The 20,627-nt window shown below is 51.0% G+C and overlaps 1 protein-coding gene across 1 annotated transcript in view; it reads left to right on the forward strand.

Annotated features, from left to right (window-relative positions):
• Nucleotides 1-11,585: 11,585 nt before the first annotated feature.
• The window catches only part of DTX1 (deltex E3 ubiquitin ligase 1), a 43,657-nt gene continuing 34,615 nt past the window's right edge, over nucleotides 11,586-20,627 (forward strand). Inside the window, exons 1-2 of the mRNA XM_054443759.2 lie at nucleotides 11,586-11,812; nucleotides 12,317-13,318. Coding sequence (XP_054299734.1) covers nucleotides 13,060-13,318 — 259 coding nt within the window. The 5' untranslated portion in view covers nucleotides 11,586-11,812; nucleotides 12,317-13,059. The remainder of the gene's footprint in view (nucleotides 11,813-12,316; nucleotides 13,319-20,627) is intronic.

Here is a 20,627-nt window from a genome sequence, read left to right on the forward strand (position 1 = left end):
TTATGAAGAATAAGAGTGTCCTCATGGTCTAAGCCTCTCTTAGTTGGGTTTTCTGTTATTTGCAGCCCACACATCCTGGTTAGTGCACCTGCTCTATCATTTCTATTGCTGCTTGAAAAGCTACCCCAAAACTAAGTGACTAAAGGCAACAACCAGGTATTATCTCTCATAAATCTACAGGTCAGCCAAGCAGGTGTGCCAGTCTTAGCTGGGCTCACTTATGCCTCTGCCTCGACAGGCAGGTTGGTTGAGATGGATGGTCTAGCACCATCTAAATGCTAGGCATGATCCTGGATTTTTTATTTATTTATTTTGCTATCAGTAGAGGACACTATTGGGACAACTGGCAAAATACAAATAAGGGCTATAGATTAGGTAATTGTATTTTGATTACCTGATTGTCATCATTGTACTGTGGTCAGGTAAAAGAATTTCCTTATATTAGGAAATACACATATTGAAGCACTAGGGGGTATAGTGGTATAGTGTATGCAATTTGTCCTCAAATGTTTCAGAAAATTATACATATCCATGTATTGTGTTTGTGTGTCTGTGTGTGTATATATATATATATAGTATATATATGTATGTATATATGTATGTATATATGTATGTATATATATGTATGTGTGTGTATATATGTATGTATATATATAGAGAGAGAGAGAAGAAGAAGCAGGAGGAGGAGAAGGAAGAAGAAGAGGAGCAGAAGGGGGAGGAGGAAGAGGAAGAAATCAAATATAAGGTTAACATTTGAGGAATCTGGGTGAAAGGTATAAAGAATTTATTGTACTCTTTGTAACTTCTCTATAAGCTCCCAAATTAATTTAAAATAAAAATTTTAACAAATGAAAAAGGAAAGCAGCCAGGGTTCAAACTTGATTTGGGGCTTTCCATAGGAGACCAGGGTTGCACACTGGCTCCTAGGGTCCCAGAGTTCATCTCAGGGTCAATCTGAGGCTCTGTCAAACTCAACTAAAACATCCTCCACAAAAACGGCATGAGGATTACGTCCTCTAACCAGGAGAGTTATGGTGGTGACGCTTTCATTGAAGCAAAGGCTGCCTCCCTCATTTTTACTTCGGGGGAATTTAGATTTTGGTAGGTGAGATTTTCTTGGAGCCATCAGTGCCCATATGAAGGCAGAACAGGACAATGGGTTAGAATTCTGGTTGTACCATTTAGTTGCCATATGACTTTGAACAAGCAAATTGAGTTTTCTGTGCCTCGGTTCCTCATCTGTAAAATGAAGATCATAATAGTAGATATCACATAGGGTTGTTATGGATTAAATCTGTTAAAATGTATGTAAAGAGCTGGGGACAGTGCCTGTCACAGGAGTAATGCTCTGTAATCGCTACTTGTCATCATCACCACCATCATCACCAAGATTAATAGGATTTCCATTAGGATTCTTGACTTTAGAGTCAAGAAATCCAACTTGGAGCCAGTGATGCATGTAGCACTTACTCATTGGTGACACTGCGTTAGTTACTTGTCCCATCAAACCACAGTGTCCTTATCTGTAAAATGGGAATGATACTAACCACTGGGCATGTGACATATTCAGCCTGGTGTTGGGCACACAGGAGGCCTCATTGGTGGCTGGGAGAAAAACTACCTGGAAACCCATTCAGAGGGCTACTATTATTTTAATAAAAGAAAAGAAAGAAAATAACAAGTGTTGGTGAGGATGCAGAAACATTGGAACCCTGTGTACTCTCGGTGGTCATGTAAAATGCTCTGGGAACAGTATGACAGTTCCTCAAAAATTAAAAATAGAATTACTATATTGTAATCGCTCTGGCTGCCATAAGAAAATATCGGGCCGGGTGTGGTGGCTCACACCTGTAATCCCAGCACTTTGGGGGGCCAAGGCAGGTGGATCCCCCAAGGTCAGGAGTTCAAGACCAGCATGGCCAACATGGCAAAACCACATCTCTACTAAAAATACAAAAAAATTAGCCTGGCGTGGTGGCATGTGCCTGTAGTCCCAGCTACCTGATAGGCTGAGGTAGGAGAATCGCTTGAACCCGGGGGGTGGAGGTTGCAGTGAGCCGAGGTCGCACCACTTCACTCCAGCCTGGGAGACAAAGCAAGACTGTCAAGAAAAAAAAAGAAAGAAAAGAGAGAGAGAGAGGGAAGGAGGGAGGGAAGGAGGGAGGGAGGGAGGGAGGGAGGAAGGAAGGAAGGAAGGAAGGAAGGAAGGAAGGAAGGAGAAAGAGAGAGAAAGAAAGAAAGAAAAGAAAGAGAAAGAAAGAAAGAAAGAGAAAGAAAGAAGAAAGAAAGAAAGAAAGAGGAAGGAAGGAAGAAAGAAAGGAAAGGAAAAGAAAAGAAAAGAAAAAAGAAAAAAGAAAATATCATAGGCTGGTGGCTTAAACAACAGAAATTTACTTCCGACAGTTCTGGAGGCTGAAGTTTGGGATCAGGGTGCCAGCAAGGTCTGGTTCTTGTGAGACCCCCATCCCTGGCTTACAGGCTGCTGTCTTCTTGATACTCCCTCACACAGCCATTCCTCATTGCCTGTATGCACAGGGAAGGAGAAAGAGAGATCCCTGTCTCTCCTCTTCTTATAAGGCTACCCATTTTTATCAGATTAGGACTCCATCCTTATGACCCCTTTTGATTTTTTTTCTTTTGAAACGGAGTCTCACTCTGTCACCCAGGCTAGAGTGCAGTGGCGCGATCTTGGCTCACTGCAACCTCTCCCTCCAGAGTTCAAGGGATTCTCTTGCCTCAGCCTCCCTAGAAGCTGGGACTACAGGACCGTGCCACCACGCCTGGCTAATTTTTGTATTTTTAGTAGAGACGAGGTTTCACCATGTTGGCCAGGCTGGTCTCTAACTCCTGACCTCAAGTGATCCACCCACCTCGGCCTCCCAAAGTGCTGAGATTACAGGCGTGAGCCACAGCGCCCATCCCCTTATGATCTTAATTACCTCCTAAAAGCCCTATCTCCAAATACAGTCACATTTCAGGTGAGGGCTTCAACATATGAATTGGGGAGGGGGGAGTTCAGTCTAGCACGTATGATCCAGCAATCCTGCTTCTGGGGATATACCCAAAAGAAGTGACAACAAAGTCTGGAAGAGATATTTGTACACCCATACTCATAACAGCTCTATTCACAATGACCAACAGGTAGAAGCAACTCAAGGGTCCACTGACGGATGAACAGATAACAAATAGATAACAAAATGTGGTATATATGTACAGTGGAATATGATTCGCCCTAAATAGGAAGAGAATCCTGACACAGCTACAACATGGGGAAACCTTGAGGACATTATGCTCAGTGAAATAAGCCAGGCACAAAAAGGCAAACACTGCATGCTTCCACTTATAGGAGGTACTGGACTAGTCAAGTTCTTAGAGACAGAAAGTAGAACGGTGGGTGCTACAGGCTGGAGGGAGGGAAAAATGGGAAAATTCTTGTTTAAAGGGTACAGTTTCAGTTTTGCAAGATGAAAAAGTACTGAAATCGGTTGTAGGACAATGCGTATATACTGAACACTTAGCTTAGATAGAATTGAGATGGTAAATTTTATGGTATGCATGTTTATTGCAATAAAAAAATTAAAAATAAGTTATCTGGAAATGTCTCCAGCATTAGAACGAAGGAACAAAATAGACCACTAGGGGGCGTTCTACACACACGCTCCCATTTCATTTCTCAGCCCAGCCTGCTGGACTCAGGCAGTCGATTTGTACAGGGAGGAAAAGGACTAGAGTTCCTCTCTCCTTTCTGCTCCCCCCACCCTTCCCCAGATGGACCAGCTCTGCATAAGCAACACACACACACACACACACACACACACACACACACACCTGCCCCCAACTCCCTCTCATAGTCCCCTAGCCACACCAAACTTCCACCACACCCCAGGCCACACTAACTCTAAACCCCGTTCTTTCTCTGGGTTCCTTCTCTCCATGTTGGAGACACAGCGAGTTCCAGATTGAGTGCTCCCACTTCGCCTGGCGGCCCATAGGCCTTCTCGATGGCCCAGGGGCTGGGGAAGAGAGGAGAGGAGGCAAGGACCCACCCACCCACACTATAAAGGAGAGAAACTGTGGTCCCCAAAGACAAAGGGACACCGCAATAGAAATAGATCAGACCCCTCATATCCCAGGTGCAAGAGCTCCGAGGTCAGCCAGACCTGGGGTTTTCAGGCTCAACTACTCACTGTGTATGCCATAACCTCTGCTGCCTCAGTTTCCCCACCTGTAAAATCTGTAATAATGCCTGTCAGAGTTGTTGGGAGGATTAAAAGAGCATAATAAGGTGGTTCACAGCTGTAATCCCAGCACTTTGGGATGCCGAGATGGATCATTTAAGGTCAGGAGTTTGAGACCAGCCTGGCCAACATGGTGAAACCCTGTCTCTACTAAACATACAAAAATTAGCCGGGCATGGTGGCTCATGCCTGTAATCCCAGCTACTTGGGAGGCTGAGGTAAGAGAATCACTTGAACCTGGGCAGAGGAAGTTGCAGTGAGCTGAGCTCATGCCACTGCACTCCAGCCTGAGTGACAGAGCGAGACCCTGTCTCAAAAGAAAAGAAAAGAAAGAGTGTAATAAAATCCCTGTACCTAGAAATCACTCCATGAATGGGCTAACTACTATTCCATGCCCCTTAGCTGATGCCGGCCTGGGTCCCCTTCCACCTCCCAGGGGCTTCTGCTGTGCGAGCACCTACCCTCCAGTTTGCAGTTTCTCTTAAGAAACCTTTCTTGAAGAAACTCACACCATGATCTTCTGGCCACAGGGCCAGTGATTTCACCAGGTAGGACTCACTGGCTTACAAGTAATAGAAACCCAATTAAACCACCTCAAGGAAACTGGGGTGCCTCATGGAACCTAAAGAAAAGTTGAATAGCCAGTCGCTGGGAAGAACAGATTCGGGATATGAACCCCTTGGGAAACTCAGGAAACATTCTCCCTCTCTTCTCCCCAGTGTCTCCATCTCTCTCCCTCCCTACGCCTGCTTCTCATGTGGCTGCACTCACTTGCTCCAGCCCACTGACCTCCCTGCCATTCCTACAGCATGTCAAGGACCCTCCCATCTAGCGGCCTTTGCACCTGCTGTGCCCTCTACCCGGTGCCCTCTTCCTCAGATCTCCCCTTATTCGCTACTCTCTCCTTCAAGTCATGGCTCAGATGTCACCTGGGTAGTACCTTCCCTGACCAGCTGATTAAAGTTGCAACCCCAGTCTGGACAACATGGCCAAACCCCGTCTCTACAAAATATACAAAAATTAGCCAGATGTAGAGGTGCACACCTGTAGTCCTAGCTACCCGGGAGGCTGAGATGGAAAGGTCAATTGAGCAAGTGAGGTTGAGCCTGCAGTGAGTCGTGATTGTGCCTCTGCACTCCAGCCTAGGCAACAGAGCAAGACCCTGTCTCAAAAAAAGAAAAAACGGCAATCATATCTCCACCCTGAGCACGATCTGGATGATCTAGCCCCTCCCTGCTTACTTGCTTATTTCTTTAATCTTGGTCCACAAAAAAGGGGGGTTAATAATACTCTCATCAGCTTTTAATTAATTGGTTAATTTTAAGAATGGCTGGGCACAGTGGCTCACTACTGTAATCCCAGCACTTTGGGAGGCCAAGGCAGGAGGATCACTTGAGCCCAGGAGTTCAAGACCAGCCTGGGCAACAAAGGGAGACTCTGTCTCTACAAAAATAAAATAAAATAATTAGGTATGGTGATACATGTCCGTAGCCCCAGCTGAGGCAGAAGAATTGCTTGAGCCCAGGAATTGGAGGCTGCAGAGTGCTGTGATCGCACCACCGCACTGAAACCTGAGCGATAGAGCGAGACCCTGTCTCTTAAAAAAGAAGAAGAATGAAATAAACACCTGTGAAACCACTACCCAAACAAAAGCTAGGATCTTGACAGTGACTTACATCCTACCATATGGTCCCCCAACCCACGGCGCCACATTCCCCTCTTAATCCTCATCCTAAATCCTGTATTTATTCTTCCCTTATTTCCCTTTCATACAGTTTATTATCACATATGGGTGCCCATAATTTTAGTTGCCTTTGACTTTATAAAAAGAGAATCATGTTTATGCAACAGGACATTTTTCATTGAATACTCTATTTCAAAGATCCATCCATATTTCGGCGTGTGGCCGTATAGTTCCTTCGTGTTGAGTGCTGTGTAATATTTCATCTTGGGAATTAAACCATAGTTTATTCATTTGTTCTCTCCAGATGGGCATTTGGGTTATTTCCCAGCTTTGGCCACTGTGAACAGAGCTGCTATAAACATCCTTCTACGGGACTCCTGCTGTGATTGTGCAAGAATTTCTCCAAGGTCCCTACTCCAGAGTAGAATTGCTGGACTACGGGGTGTATATGTGCTTAACTATCAGAGATAAAGCCGGGCTGTTTTCCAACATGGTTGTACCAAGTCACGTCCCCACCAGTAATGTCTAAGAGGGCTTAATTTTTCTCCACTGCACTAACATTACAAGATGCACTCTATATTTATGCATTTATTTACTTTTTCTCTCCTGCCACCTACAAGACCAGCTTCTAGGAGAGCAAGCATTTTATGTCTTTTATTCATCATTGTATCTTCAGTGCCTAGAATGGTATCTGGCACACAGTAGGTGCTCAGTAAACATCATCTGATTAGATGAATAAATGGATGGCTCTAAATGGGCCCTAAAAGCTCACAGTATCACATATGATTAGCCCAACTACCTAGAGACAGGTTGACAACCATCTCTCAGTTTTAATCCCTTAAATGCAGGGAAAGAACCATTGGCCAAAGCCTACGAATACCTGGACCCCCCAGCCAACTACATCAGTTTCTGAGGGTGGAGCTTGGACGTGGGTAATTTGTATGCACTCTGCAGGAGATTCTCACGTGAGTCCAGGGTGGGACCCAGCGCTCTGGGGTGGGGAGGGTGTTCATCTCACCATCTGGCCCATACAGGCTCAAGCTGCTTTCAACTCCGGCTATATGTGAATTTCAGAGCAAGACCCTGGAATGAATCTGTGCTCACCTGGAACCAGCCTCTGCCTGGTGATGGGGAGACACTGCTCCCAGGAGCCATGACCTGGACACGTGGCCACAAGAGCAGTGCCCACCCTAACCTTGGGCCTGCAGACCCTCCTCGCTAAGCAAGGCTGGCTGTGGATGTCACCCTTCTGAGGCTTCTCCACTTCTACCGCCCATTTTCAGCAGGCAGCAAAAGACCTTTCACCACCTGCACCCCACCAGTGTCCTACAGGCCCAAGGAACACTCTGACTTCCAGGGGCCCCATTTTAGTCCCCAGAGACACCCAAACAGTCCTTCTCACTCTGTTTCCTGTTTTCCACTTAAACTTTTTCTCAACTGCTGAAGGGGAGGTCACAGCTGGTCTGCACAGAAGAATGTAGAGGGCTGGAGAGAAGGGCTCAAAAAAGCCTAACTCACTCAGTTCCACAGGCTGGGGACAGGGGTGGCATATGTCTCCCAGGGCTCATACCCTAATGCACATTCCCCTAATATGGTCTTCAGTGTTACTTATCTTGTTTTGTGTCCCCTTCCAGACTCTCCTGTACCTAGACCAGGGCTGGACATACAGTAGGTACTCAAGGCTCTTGAGTTAATTAGTTAATTCCAGGCTCTTTCCAACACAAATCAAATCACATCAAATTTTTAGTAATTCCCCATGACTCAGGATAAAATTGCAAACCCATACTGGGTCTTCCAAGGCCCTGCGTGGTAGCTCCGCCTCTTCTGGCCCCAGGCTCACCCCTCTTCTTTCTCAATGGTTACTTGGTCTCCTTTCTGTTGCTTTAACACACCAAGCTCTTTCCCACCTCTGGGCCCTTGCACAACCCTGTTTCCTCTGATTTAATCATTCCTCCTCCTACCCCACTCAGCCACATTCAGACCTATGAATCCTTCAGGGAATAGCTGAAACATCAACTCCTCTGAGAAGCCCTCCCTGATTCCTTAGACCTGATAGGACCCCTGTTAGATGTCCTCACGATATCCTGAACTTTTCCTTCATGGTCTTTGCAAAAGTTTGGAATTACACTTTGTGTGATTCTTTGATTCATGTCTGACTTTCTCACTAGACTCTGAGACCCAGGAGGGCAGGGACCATGATGCTTGGGTCATCTCGGTATCTCAGCACATAGCCCAGTGCCTGGCACATAGGAGGGCATCTGGTATTTTTTGGATGGATGGATAGATGGATGGATGGATGGATGGATGGATGGATGGATGGATGGATGAATAAATGGATAAGAGGAAGGAAGGGGCCAAGAGTGGTGACTCATGCCTGTAATCCCAGCACTTCGGGAGGCCAAGGCAGGCGGATTGTGAGGTCAGGAGATCAAGACCATCCTGGCCAACATGGTGAAACCCCGTCTCTACTAAAAATACAAAAATTAGCTGGGCGTTGGTGGCACATGCCTCTAATTGCAGCTCCTTGGGAGGCTGAGGCAGGAGAATCACTTGAACCAGGGAGTCGGAGGTTTCAGTGAGCCGAGATTGCACCACTGCGCTCCAGCCTGGTGACAGAGCAAGACTCCATCTTAAAAAAAATAAAAATAAAAAGAGGAAGGAAGGAAGGAAGGGAGAGATGGAGGAAGGGAAGGAAGGAAGGTGGGAAATTTCATACATGAATGTATAGATGAATGGATGAATAAATGGATAGATGGATGGATGGATGGATGGATGATGGGTGGGTGGGTGTATGGATGAATGGATGATGGATGAGTGGGTGGATGGATGAATGACTGGATGGATGGGTGGGTGGGTGGGTGGATGGATGGGTGGAATGGATGGATGGAGGATGGGTGGATAGACGAATGGATAGATGAGTGGATGGATAAGTGGATGATGGATGGCAGAACAAAAAAAAATGAGTTGGTCTCCTTCTGCCATCTTTCTGAGCTGCTATAATGGTTCATGTGAATGTCCTGGCCAGTGCTCTCAATAGCATCAACATGCTTAGAAGAGAAGCAAATACCAGGTTGTTTTAGGTTGTGTTCCAAAATCGTCATCTAGCTTCTAAGTGTGATGATGAAGTTTAGTTTATATCAGTGAATTTGAAATCATCAATAATCACAGAGCTAGAAAAATCACTGTGGAGCACACAGGCAGGTTAAACAAGTGTACAGTGACAAGCCCCAGTTTGATGTGCAACTCAAAGATCTAGAAAAATGGTACCCCTATCCCCTTTGGTTTCATTGTCCTGACAACCTCAACTGGTATCAGGGACTGTAAGGAAGCAAGACAAAAACACACAGGAGGGAAAATCTTGGGATTGTTTTTCTAGGGATGTAATAAATTCATATGAATAAAATGCCTCAATGGACCAAAAAAAAAAAAAAACAGTTCATGATTGATTGCTTTTGTCCTATTGACTTCCCCATTGGTATCTGAGCCACCCCTCCCGCGAATTGTGGGCTCCTTGGTGGCCAAATTCCTTCCCTCTCCTTGGAATTCTTTTCTCCCCAAGTTCCCTGGGAGCAGAGTTTTGCATTCCCAGATGTTCCAAACCCAGTTGAGAGGGGCCATTAAGGGCCACGCTGCACCAGATCCTCAGCTGAATGCCATCCATCAGTCACTCAACAAACACAGAGGCAGCATGGTGCTATGGGCGGTGCAAAAGCATTTGGGACTCAGACCCTAGCTCTGCCACTTACTCCTTGTGGGAACTTGGGTAAGCTACTTAGCCTCTCTGAGCTTCAGGAGGTTTTTTGTTTCCATGTGTAAAATGAGGACAACATTACCTTCCTTGTGGGGCAGTTATGAAGAGTAGTAAGTATTATTTAAGTGCCTGGCACATAATAGGCACTCAGTAAATGACACCCTTATGTAATGGGGCACCAGCCACACCACACCAAGATGAATATGATGGCTATCTCACTCTAGCAGGGACAGATTTCATTTAAGAGGCTAATTGTGATACAGGGTGTCATGTCAAGGTATGGGCAAAGGAACACAGAGGAAGATAGGGTGAATTCAGGAAAGGCTTCCTGGAGGAGGTGACATTTAATCAGACCTTAAATAGCATTAGACAGGAAGTCCAGAGACACGAGTTCTTCTTTCCAATTTGCTGCTAAATCACCATGCGATCTTAAGCCACTCTCTTCTCCACTGTGGGGTCCCCAGATCCTTCCATAACATAAGGTGGTTGAGCAGCTGCTCTGAATCTGTTCAGTCACAGTCTCCTGTGAGAAGAATCTGCTGACAGCCAGAGCCTTTCTTCCCAGACATACAAGACACACAATGCCTAGACACACAAGTTTGCCTGTAATGGGAGAGGGGGACTTCATGGACCCCAGAAGGCCATCCATGGACCCTAGGCTAAAATCCCAGAACTCAGTGATCCTGTGGGAGTATTGTCAGACTTGGCCCTGCCCTATGCAAAGCCTCGCTCGTTAGTCTACAGCAGGTGAAAGCAAGCAGAAATCATTGACCCAATCTGAAAAAGCCCATCCAACACTGGGCTGCAGGTCAGAGCAGGGGCCTGGGGAGGGGAGGTCCCTCCAGCTGGCTGGAGAGCCAGAGCTGGATTCTGGGAAAGCACCCCTGAGCAGCCTGCCCCTGACCCTGCCTAGTGTATCCCCATCTGCCCCGGGGAGGCAGGCGTGGGCTGCTCTGGGCAGGCGCCCAAACAGGCCACTGACCCCCGTCAGCCACCCAGGCTGGAGTTCCCGGACGCATCCTTCATCTTCCCCAATCTAAACACCCACAGGCCCCAGGTGGTCCACCCCCCTCCCAGCCAATGTGTGTCTCAGCTGCATCCAGCTTGCTGGAGGAGAGAGGGACTGGCCATCCCGTTAACACTTGAGCCGCTGCCATTTCCAGCCTTCCCTTCCATCCAACCAATGCTCGCCCACCATTTATTGAGCACCAGTTGTTTGCAGGTGGCTGTGAATGACATGGCAAAGGGCCTGCCCTTCTCTTCCTCCGGGATCTCACCTCCTGGCCAGGGTCCCCTCCCCTGGTCCCACCCCCTCACCTGGAGCAGGTGGGTGCTTTGGGGGAAGTGGGCTCAGGGCTGGGAACTGGGTACTGGCAGGAGATTCAGATCGTGGTTGGTGTCTGGGCACCGCTCTAAGCTTCTGTGATCCTGGGCCTGGGTCTTACTCTCTCTGGCTTCAGTCTCCTCATCTGTACTCTTCAGATTCCACGGTTCCATCTGAGTCTGAATCAGGCCTTGTCAGCACCCTCCCACCCCCAGGAATAGTTAGAGGAAGAAAGGAGGCTAGCTCTGAATGCTTCAAGATCTTTCTTTAGACAGTCTCTGGATCTTATTCATTCATTCAAGCATTTATTGAGCACCTACTCAGTGCCAGGCCCTGGACTGGGAGACTGGAAATAAAGATGACAAAGATACAAGCCGGTGACTCCTAAACACCCCACTCCCTGCCTCACGCCCTGCTTGGGGTCAGAAGGCCCCTTGGGGTCTCGGGAGGGCCTGGCCGAGGATTTGGGGCGCCCTGAGACTCGCGTGTCAGCGCCGGTGGCGCTCAGGGCCGCGATCTGTCTCCTCCCCTTCCTCCTCCTCCGCCCCCTCCCCTCTCCCTCCCGGAGCACGGCCGAGGTCTCCTCCCACCCGCGGGATCCCGGCGGCCGCCAGCCGGCTCCTGCGTCCGTCCGTCGGCCGGGCAGTCTGTCCACGCGCGGAAAGCTCGGCGCGGCGGCCGAGGGGCCTGGGAGGGAACGGGCGCGGAGGCGGGACCGCGGCTCCCTCCCACTCCGGGGGGAGCCCAGGAGGCGGCGGTGCTGGAGCGCGAGCCGGAGCCGGAGCCGGAGCCGGAGCCGGAGACGAAGAGAGGCGGTGAGAACGCGGGTGCTTAGGGACCCCACCCCCGGCTCCCGCTGGGGGCCCGCGAGCGGCTCGGGGACGTCTGGGCTGGGGAAGCGGGGCTGTTACCCCCAGGGCGGGAGGCAGAGACGATCCAGCTCCTGGCTTCGCCCCCTCCGCGACGCGACCCCCGAGGGGCCCTGGGCCGCGCCTGCAGCGCCGCGCATCCCCGTGCTTCCCGGCGCATCCCAGCGCACCCGGCATCCCCCCGGCAAGGCGAGGGCCCCGGGGGAAGGGAAGGCTCCGGGAGCCAAGGAGGGCGCCCCCCAGGCGGAGAGTCTCGGAAAACCGCGCCCCCGGCCCCAGCCTTCCCTCCAGGCCTGCCCCAAGGGAAAGCGGGCGGGGCGACCCCGTACGCCCCCCTTGCTGTCCCCCTTCGGTTCCCCATTGTTCTCAGCCGAATGCTCTCCTGGGAAGGGGGGAGGGGGTGCTGCGCTCTCCTCTTAAAGGGCCCTCTCCACTCTTGTCTCCTGGCAGGTCGCGAGCACGAGTGGGGTGGGGCGTGCCCACGGGCCCCCGCCCCCCTCGTCCCCCTCGTCCCCCAGCCCAGCTCCGGAGCCGCAGTCCAGGCGCGCCGCCCGGGGGTCCACGCCGCACCCCTCCCCCGTGCGTTCTGCGGCCACCCAGGCCTTCCAGGACACCGTGGAGAGGGAACAAGGGGGCAGGGACGCCCCCTTCGGCAGGAGCCGTCGGAGAAGGGGGCCCAGACCGGAGGGAGGCGAGAAGCCCCACTGAAGCCAGGCGCAGGGTCTGGGACGCAGTTGGGAGTGCAGAGGGCTGGCTGAGAGCCGCAGGAGCAGCAGGCTGTGGCCCAGGCCTCCTGGGTGACAGGCCCTGTCTGGCGGGGAAGAGGGACCAGAGACAACACGGAAGAGGCTGGACCTCGAACAGGGGCGGCTGCCTCACTCCCTACCTGAGCCAGCCGAGGGGGCCAAGGACTTTAGAGCTGTTTCCTCCGGCATAAGAGAGACACTTGCTTTCCAGGGCAGTACCCTTTATCCGAGAAGGCTCTACAGGGAAGGGGTCTTTGCAGCCTGGATGGCCACCCCACATTCCTTTAACGGAGGCCTCTAGGCCTCAGAGAGAACCCAGAGTTAGAAAGGAGGCCAGACGGTCCTTGCTGTCCCCCTGGGAAGAGAGGAAGTTGCCGCCTGCTGCCAGGCCCAGGAGGAGCTGGGCCCGCAATAGTGGGGGACCTGGCCCCTGAGGCAGTGGCGGCCATGTCACGGCCAGGCCACGGTGGGCTGATGCCTGTGAATGGTCTGGGCTTCCCGCCGCAGAACGTGGCCCGGGTGGTGGTGTGGGAGTGGCTGAATGAGCACAGCCGCTGGCGGCCCTACACGGCCACCGTGTGCCACCACATTGAGAACGTGCTGAAGGAGGACGCTCGCGGTTCCGTGGTCCTGGGGCAGGTGGACGCCCAGCTTGTGCCCTACATCATCGACCTGCAGTCCATGCACCAGTTTCGCCAGGACACAGGTGAGCAGACTCCCCACCCACCCCATGCCACCCGCCCCGCCGAGCCACCACTACCTTGCAGCGTGGGATGCTGAAAATCCCAGTAAATCTGCTGATGCCAAATCCCTTCCCCAACTCCCTGCCTCACCTCCAGAAAAACAGGGCAGTCTAACCTTGTCCAGTTTAAGACTGGGATTCCAGTGCAGCCTCTGAGCAAGTTGTAGGGCCTTGGGCAAGTTGCATCATCTCTCTGAGCCTCAGTTTCCTCATCTGCAAAATGGGTAGATCAATATCTCTCACAGCTGAGTGAGGATTAAATAAAATTGTGCTCACTGAGCACAGAACCTAGAATAGCAGTAGCATGTGATTGTAGAATAAGGGCTTTACATGCACTTCCTCATTTGATTTTTCCCAAGAATCACAGGCAGTAAGTCTGTGTATTGTTGTATTATTATGAGTCCCATTTTATAGATGAAGAAACCGAGTCTCCCAGAAGCTGAGTGATTTAAACTCAGAGCTGGAATTTAAACCCAGGCAGTTGAGTTCCAGAACCAAAGCTCTTAACTGTTATCCTATACTGGCTCCAAGTGTTGGTTTGTGGGGTGGAGTCGTGCTGGTGGTAATTAATTGGGGATGGGGGGCGTTGGTGGTGTTGATGGTGGGGTGAGGTGGCAATGATGGAGGAAACAGTGTTAGTGGTTGTGTTGGTGGTGACTCAGTGATAGTATTAATGGTGGTGGGGTCTTGGTGATAATGGAGGGATGGATGATGGTGACGTGGCAGTGTTGGTGGTGATGTCAGTGATAGCGTTAACCATGGGATACATTGGTGTTGGTGACATTGATAGTTGTGTCGGTGGTGCTGCTGGAAGTGGTGTGATGGGGTGGTGATGATGGAGAAAATGAGAAAATGATGTTGGTGGCAGTCTTCGTGGCCATGTGGTGTGGCTGGTAGCCCTGTGTGTGGATGTTACTTAGTGGTATTGGTGATCCTATTGTGGTTGTAATGATGGTGATGTTGATGGTTGTGTTGGTGGTAATGTGATAGGTGATGATGGTGATAAAAACGATGAGGTCCCACTCTCAGGCCTACTCTCTTTTGTTCTGGAGATTTGTCATTGTTGGGGAGATCTCCCTGAGTCATTGCCCGGTGGTATCTGTGACAAGCTCCATGGGCAGTGGAGAGTGGTGGGGTCCCGCCGTGCAGAAGCAGCCTAGAAATCCTTGGCGTGTTTGACCCCCCAAGGACCAGCTGATGGGGTTTGGGGAAGTTCCTATGAATCCCTGGATGACAGAACCACACGTAATAACCCCAGGCTGGTAGGATGCTCTCTTTCCCTCTAGAGCTGTGCCAACCAATATGGTAGCCACCAACCACATGTGGCTACTTAAATTTACATTAATTAAAACTAAGTAAAATGTAAAATCCAGTTATTCAGTCTCACTAGCCACACTTCAAGTGCTCATAGCCACATGTGTCTTGTGGTACCTTGTGGGCCAGTGTAGATCCAGAACATTGCATTGTTGCAGAAAGTTCTATTAGACCGTGCTAGTTAGAAAGGAGGCCAGCCTTTCTAACTAGCACAGCCCAATAGAAGTTTCTGCAATGATTGAACTTTCCAATAGTCCGGAACATTGCTTGGTACCCACAGAGTGCTTACCATGTCTGGAAACACAGGTGAATTCATAACAAATGGCTTATTGATGGTACAGATAAGTACATCTATGTTTCCATAACTCCAGGCATTGACCACCATCACTGGTGGTGCCAATTGTTCATGCATTCCATCATATGATTATTTATTGATCTCTGCTGTATGTCAATTTCTGTGCTAAGCACTGGAGTACAGCAGGGAGCAAAACAAAGTCATCAGTCAAGGTCTTCTGCTGGAGGACCTACACTGAAGGTCCCGGTGTGGTCAGGGAACAAGCAAACATATCACTGCAGAGACAATCAGTGGCAGATCTGAGAGCATGAACTAAACCTGGCCCAGAGGTACTCAGGGAAGGCTAGCCTGAGAAAGTGATGTTTGAACAGAGATCTGAAGAATGAGTGAGGGTGCCGGTGTCCCAGGCAGAGGGCACAGCCAGTGCAAAGGCCCCGGGGTGGGAAGGAGCAGAGGACATTTAAGTCCGTTCTGTTTGGGATGCATCTCCCACCAAGGGGAAGATGGTGCAAGATGCAGCTGAGCAAGGACTGGATGTACAGGCCTGGACAGCCACGCAAAGAACTTTGAATTTGATCCAGAGAGTAGAAGTCATCATTAGCTCCATGCGCCCATTCTTCCAGAGAGGCACCAAGGACCTGATGGAAGAATGGGAAGTGTTGCACATTGCCTGCCCCATTCTGTTTTCTCCTGGGGTAGAGGGCAGGGCTGTGAGAGCAGAAGTGGGCGGCCGTCACTCCTTGCTAGGAGGTCTGGTGTTCTGCAGGTTCAGAGCTAATGCTGGGTGTAGAGATCTTCCGGGACCTAGCTGGGTTGGGGATGGGCGGCGGGGTCCTTTAGAAGCAGGGACAGACTCCCCACAAGGCTGCCAATTTGGCAACTTTACCTTTGATCCTCTTATCTTTGGGGGGACCCCCATTTCTATTCACAGCATCCCCTTATGTTCCTGAGTCCCCAGACTTGCACACTCCCCTTTCATCAGGCCCCATTCTCTCAATAGTACCCCTTTTATGGTTCAGCCTCACTGGATCCCCCAGAAGTTCAGCTCCGGTCACTTCCCCTCTCCCCCTCTCCAGAGCTGTTCACTCCACACCTGCCCCCTGTTTGCCGGAAAAGGGAAAAAAACACTCATTCCTAAATGGACTCCTGGGAGCCTGCCAGGAACCCCCTCCCACCCCAACCAGAGAGGGAGGAAGGCCTGGAAACCTATTGCGGTTGGCAGGAGACCTCGGCTGCCTGGGAACCTGCTGGAGAGTGGGGCAAGAGGCCTCCTCACCAGATATGTGAGGGTTTTTCCCTCGCTTTACCCAGGAGCAAAATAATGTCAAGAAAGGACGTCTTGTCCTCATTGGTAACGGACTGGAAAAGAACCTCAACCGGCAGGGAGCAGACCTGAGTGCCAACGGTGTGACCTTAGGCCTCTCCAGATCTGTTTCCACATCCGTGAAATGGGTGAGAGCATCACCTCTCCAGCAGGGTTGTCGGGTTGAACAGAGAGAATCTGGCTGATTTTATCCCACAAACATCAACTAATTATCTACTGTGCATCTAGCACGTGCTCACCACTGTGGGTACAAGAGAGACAAGCAAGAGATCTTAAATCTTTTTTTTTTCTTCTTTTTTTGAGACAGTGTCTCACTCTGTCACCCAGGCTAGAGTACAGTGGTGCGATCTCGGCTCACTGCAGCCTCTTTCTCTGGGTTCAAGTGATTCTCGTGCCTCAGCCTCCCAAGTAGCTGGCATTACAGGCAAGCTACCACATACCACACCCGGCTAATTTTTGTATTTGTAGTAGAGATGGGGTTTCATCATGTTGGCCAAGCTGGTCTTGAACTCCTGGCCTCAAATGATCTGCCCGCCTCAGCCTCCCAAAGTGCTGGGATTACAGGCGTGAGCCACTGTGCCTGGCCGTGAATCTTGAAAATATCATATTTCATACACACACACACACACACACTCCAACATAATGCTGTAAAACCCAAAACTCACGTGTATGTGGCTGAAATCAACACAAGCTTCTGTCTAGATTTTCTAATTGTAAAATTATTGATATGTTCATTGAAGATGAACTTTAATTTTGAGGGGAGACTGCCCTAGCTTTGCTAGTTTCCCAATGCAGGAGCTGGCTGATTTTTTTTCTGATAGCGTCAGATAATAAATCTTTTAAACTTTGTGGGACCCGCAGTCTCTGTTGTAACTATTCAACTCTATTGGAGCAGAAAAGCAGCATAGACAATATGTAAGTGAACGAGTGTGGCTGTGTTCTAGTCAAACTAGTTGTGGACACAGAAATTTGAATTTCATATCTTTTTCACGGGTCATGAAATATTCTTTTTTTTCCCCCAACCATTTAAAAATGTAAAAGCCATTCTTACTTCCTGAGCTGCACAATAGCATATGGTGGGTGGATTTGGCCTGTGTGCCGCAGGTCACTGACCCCTGCCCCACATGCTCTTAACCTGAGCATGGGGTAAGACCGTGCTGGTGCCACAGGACACCCAGCATGGCTTCTCCACGCCTCGTGGTGTGTACCAAGGTACACGTGCGTGTGCATACACACAGCACCAGCCTGCTCGCACAATGCTGACACACACATGCCCTGTGTATGTGCCTCTCGTGCAGTGCAGCCAGCGGAAGAAAGCCCAGGTGTCAGGCTGGGGCCACAGGGGAGAAGCCAGGCTCTGGCCCCACAGGGGCTGCTGTTTGTTCAGCCGGTGCCCCCTCACCTTTCCCCTGCTGGGCTGTTTTCACTGCTCCCTGCAGGGGGTGAGGTTCCCTTTGAAGCCCTCCAGGTCCAGAGCCCAGAGTCTGGACTGGAAACTGGAGCCCCTCCACGGGGAGGCCTAATGCTGTGACCCTGAGCTGGATGATGTTAGATCAATCACGGTGGTGTCCCAGGCAGAGGGTTGGAGGGAGGGTCAGAGCTGGGCGAGGGATGGGTCGCTTGCTCGCTTCGCAGTACTGAGCCAAGTGCCCAGTTTCCCTCAAAGCTTTCTTTCTTCATTTCCCTCTGTCTCCAACCGTCTCTCCCACAGACAAAGATTGCCTCATATGGGAAGCCCATGGCCCAGGGGTATGCTCAGCTGGTGGCTGGGCTGGGCCCAGGAGCCATCAGCATCTTGGGGTGAGGGGGTTGGCTGCCACCAGCAGTGGGGGAAAGGTTTGAGAATGGCTTTCTGCTCCCAGAGAAGAAGCCACATCTTCCCTGGGGCGTCATTTACATCCCCTGCCACTGGGACAGCCGCCTCCGAGGGCCTCACCCAGACCCTGAATTTCCCACCCAGTTCACACAGCTGGACAGAGGTGTGACTCAGCCACTTCCGCGGAAGCTCCCAGCTCGCTCCCTGCCCTCATATGACCGGAGCTGGGCAGGGGCACCTATCTGCCTGGTATCTCCCATGTCGCTCTCCATGTGCTGCTGGAGGGGTGCATGGCAGCCTCCTGCCCGTTCTGCTGATGGGATAGCTGAGGCCAAGGGAGGCCAGCTGGGGACCATCCACAGATGCCATACCCAAGGCTGCAAGACTGGCCTTTTCTGGTGCCCCCAAGCTAGCCAACAGGCTGGAGTGGCAGGTGGTGGCTTGTTCCGGGATCTTCCATCCTGCCTCCTTCCCTGGAAACCTTGGGCTTCACTCAGCCCTGGTCCCTGCCCTGAGAGGAAGCACTATCTGAGGACACTTAGGCTGGAGACCCTTAGGCTGTTACCACCCAGATGGGAGGAACTTTTCCCATCACCGGAGAAAGCACCTCCAGAATTGGACACCAACTGGGGACAGTGAGGCCCAGAGAGGGTGAGTGACTTCCCCAAAGTCACACAGCCTACCAGTACTAAGCTAGAGCCCAGGCCCCCCAGACAGGCCTTAGGGATAGAAAACAAGGTGACATTTAATGTCAGGGCTGAGAGAACCCCCTCCCCCTTCTCCCTTGAGAGCGCTCTTGGGGCTTGTTGTCAGGGTCTAGCCCAAGGCAGGGACAGCCTGCATTACCCTGGAGGCCTCCAGGGCTCAGCTCCTGGTTACAGGACCCTTTGGGACCCTCTCTCCAGCCTCCTCACTGGAGACTAGGGCTGGGCCTGATGCCAGGGGCAAGAAAGACTATGTGTAGGGGTAGGGAGCGGTCTATCTCTGGTAGCAGCAGGTCCAGTTAATCCATATGTGGGTGCTCCCCAACCACCAGTCAAACTGTCTGTATTTCTACTATTGCAGACCCATGGTCTCTGGCTGCTTGGCTAACTCCAGAAGCCTGTTTTGAAACTGTAAATTCATCGCTCATATTTGGTAGTCATTGGTGGCTTCTCAGTACCAGGCCCTGGGCTGGGTCTTGGGGATTCAGAGAGAAGGGCAAAATCCACTTCAGAGTCTAATCTATCCATTTCAGATCAATTTCAGAGTCTAGTGAAGGTGAAGGCAAATGCATATCATGGGAATAGCCTTTGAACCCTCTGACTCATAAGGACAACAGATACAGACCTAAAACCCAGCTTGGCCCCTTGCTGGCTGTGTGACAATGGGCAAATTCCTTAACCTCTCTGAGTTTATTTCCTCCTCTGTAAAATGGGCATAAGAATAGTCCCTAGCTGGGAGAGTTGTCATGAGGACATAATGAGATACATAAATGAGATATGTAGATAAAAGCATGGAGGATACTACTTTGCACGTAGTAAGCACTCATGATCGAGGAAGAAAAAGATTTAAATGCCTCACTAGGGAGATGCAGGGTACCTTCAGCCATGGGATGTGCTCGGTGTATGCCTGGAGCCTCTGAGAGGAGGACTTCCTGGAGGAGGAGTCCTTTGAGAGTGTGTGATTTGGGTAAATAGAATGATAGGAGGAACACTTCCAGGTGGAGGAAACAGCAGGGGTCCTTCAGCAGGGTCATGGAGGAGTGTCTCAGGCCTGGGTGGCAGAGGGAGGCTGTGATGGGAGATAGGGGATGGGTAGAGGAGGCCTCGTGGGGTCCACTGGGGCCTGGCAGGCTGGGCTGCCAGCTGCTGCCCTTTAGCAGCCAGGCCCCGGGGGACTCACAGCCACGCTGCAGGACCAGCCTCATTAATCACGGGCCCTTGGAGCTGGAGCAGGTGGGGCAGGGGCAGCCTCAGGCACTTCCTACAGTCTGTCTGGATTCCCTTCACCCAGCCAGCGGGCGTCACCCCATTTTACACATAGTAAAGCTGAAGCTCAGAGGGTGGGGAGCCGCCTGCCCACGCTGAGAAGAGATGGGTCGGAGATCAGATCCATGTCTGCAGCTGGGTGCGCAGGGCCCTTCCCAGGCTTGCCCAGGCCACCGAGTACCTTGGACAGCACCATCAGTGACCCGCCCGCGCCTTCTGGGCTGGGGGTGGGGATGCCCGGGACAGACCCCCCTCGCAGCCCTCTCCCTCTCCTTCTCCTCCCCTGGCCCCTTTCTCCTCCTTCTTCCCTCCCTCCTCCTCTCCAGCTTCCTCCCATCCCCCGCCTCATTCTTCCAAAGGAGCTGCGGAGTCTGACCTGGAGAGGAAGGAGGAGATGGAAGCTGTGATGGGAAGCGTGGGGGCTAGAGTGGGGGAGGTGATGCGGAAGTGACAGGTAGCGGGGCTGTGGAGGGGATGGTGAAGAAGGTGATAAGGAGTGAAGCGTGAGGGGTTGGGAGGGGAGATGATGGAGGGTGTGATGAGAGGGTGACGAG

Source organism: Pongo pygmaeus, chromosome 10 (genome assembly GCF_028885625.2).
Source record: "Pongo pygmaeus isolate AG05252 chromosome 10, NHGRI_mPonPyg2-v2.0_pri, whole genome shotgun sequence".
Lineage (NCBI taxonomy): Eukaryota > Metazoa > Chordata > Mammalia > Primates > Hominidae > Pongo > Pongo pygmaeus.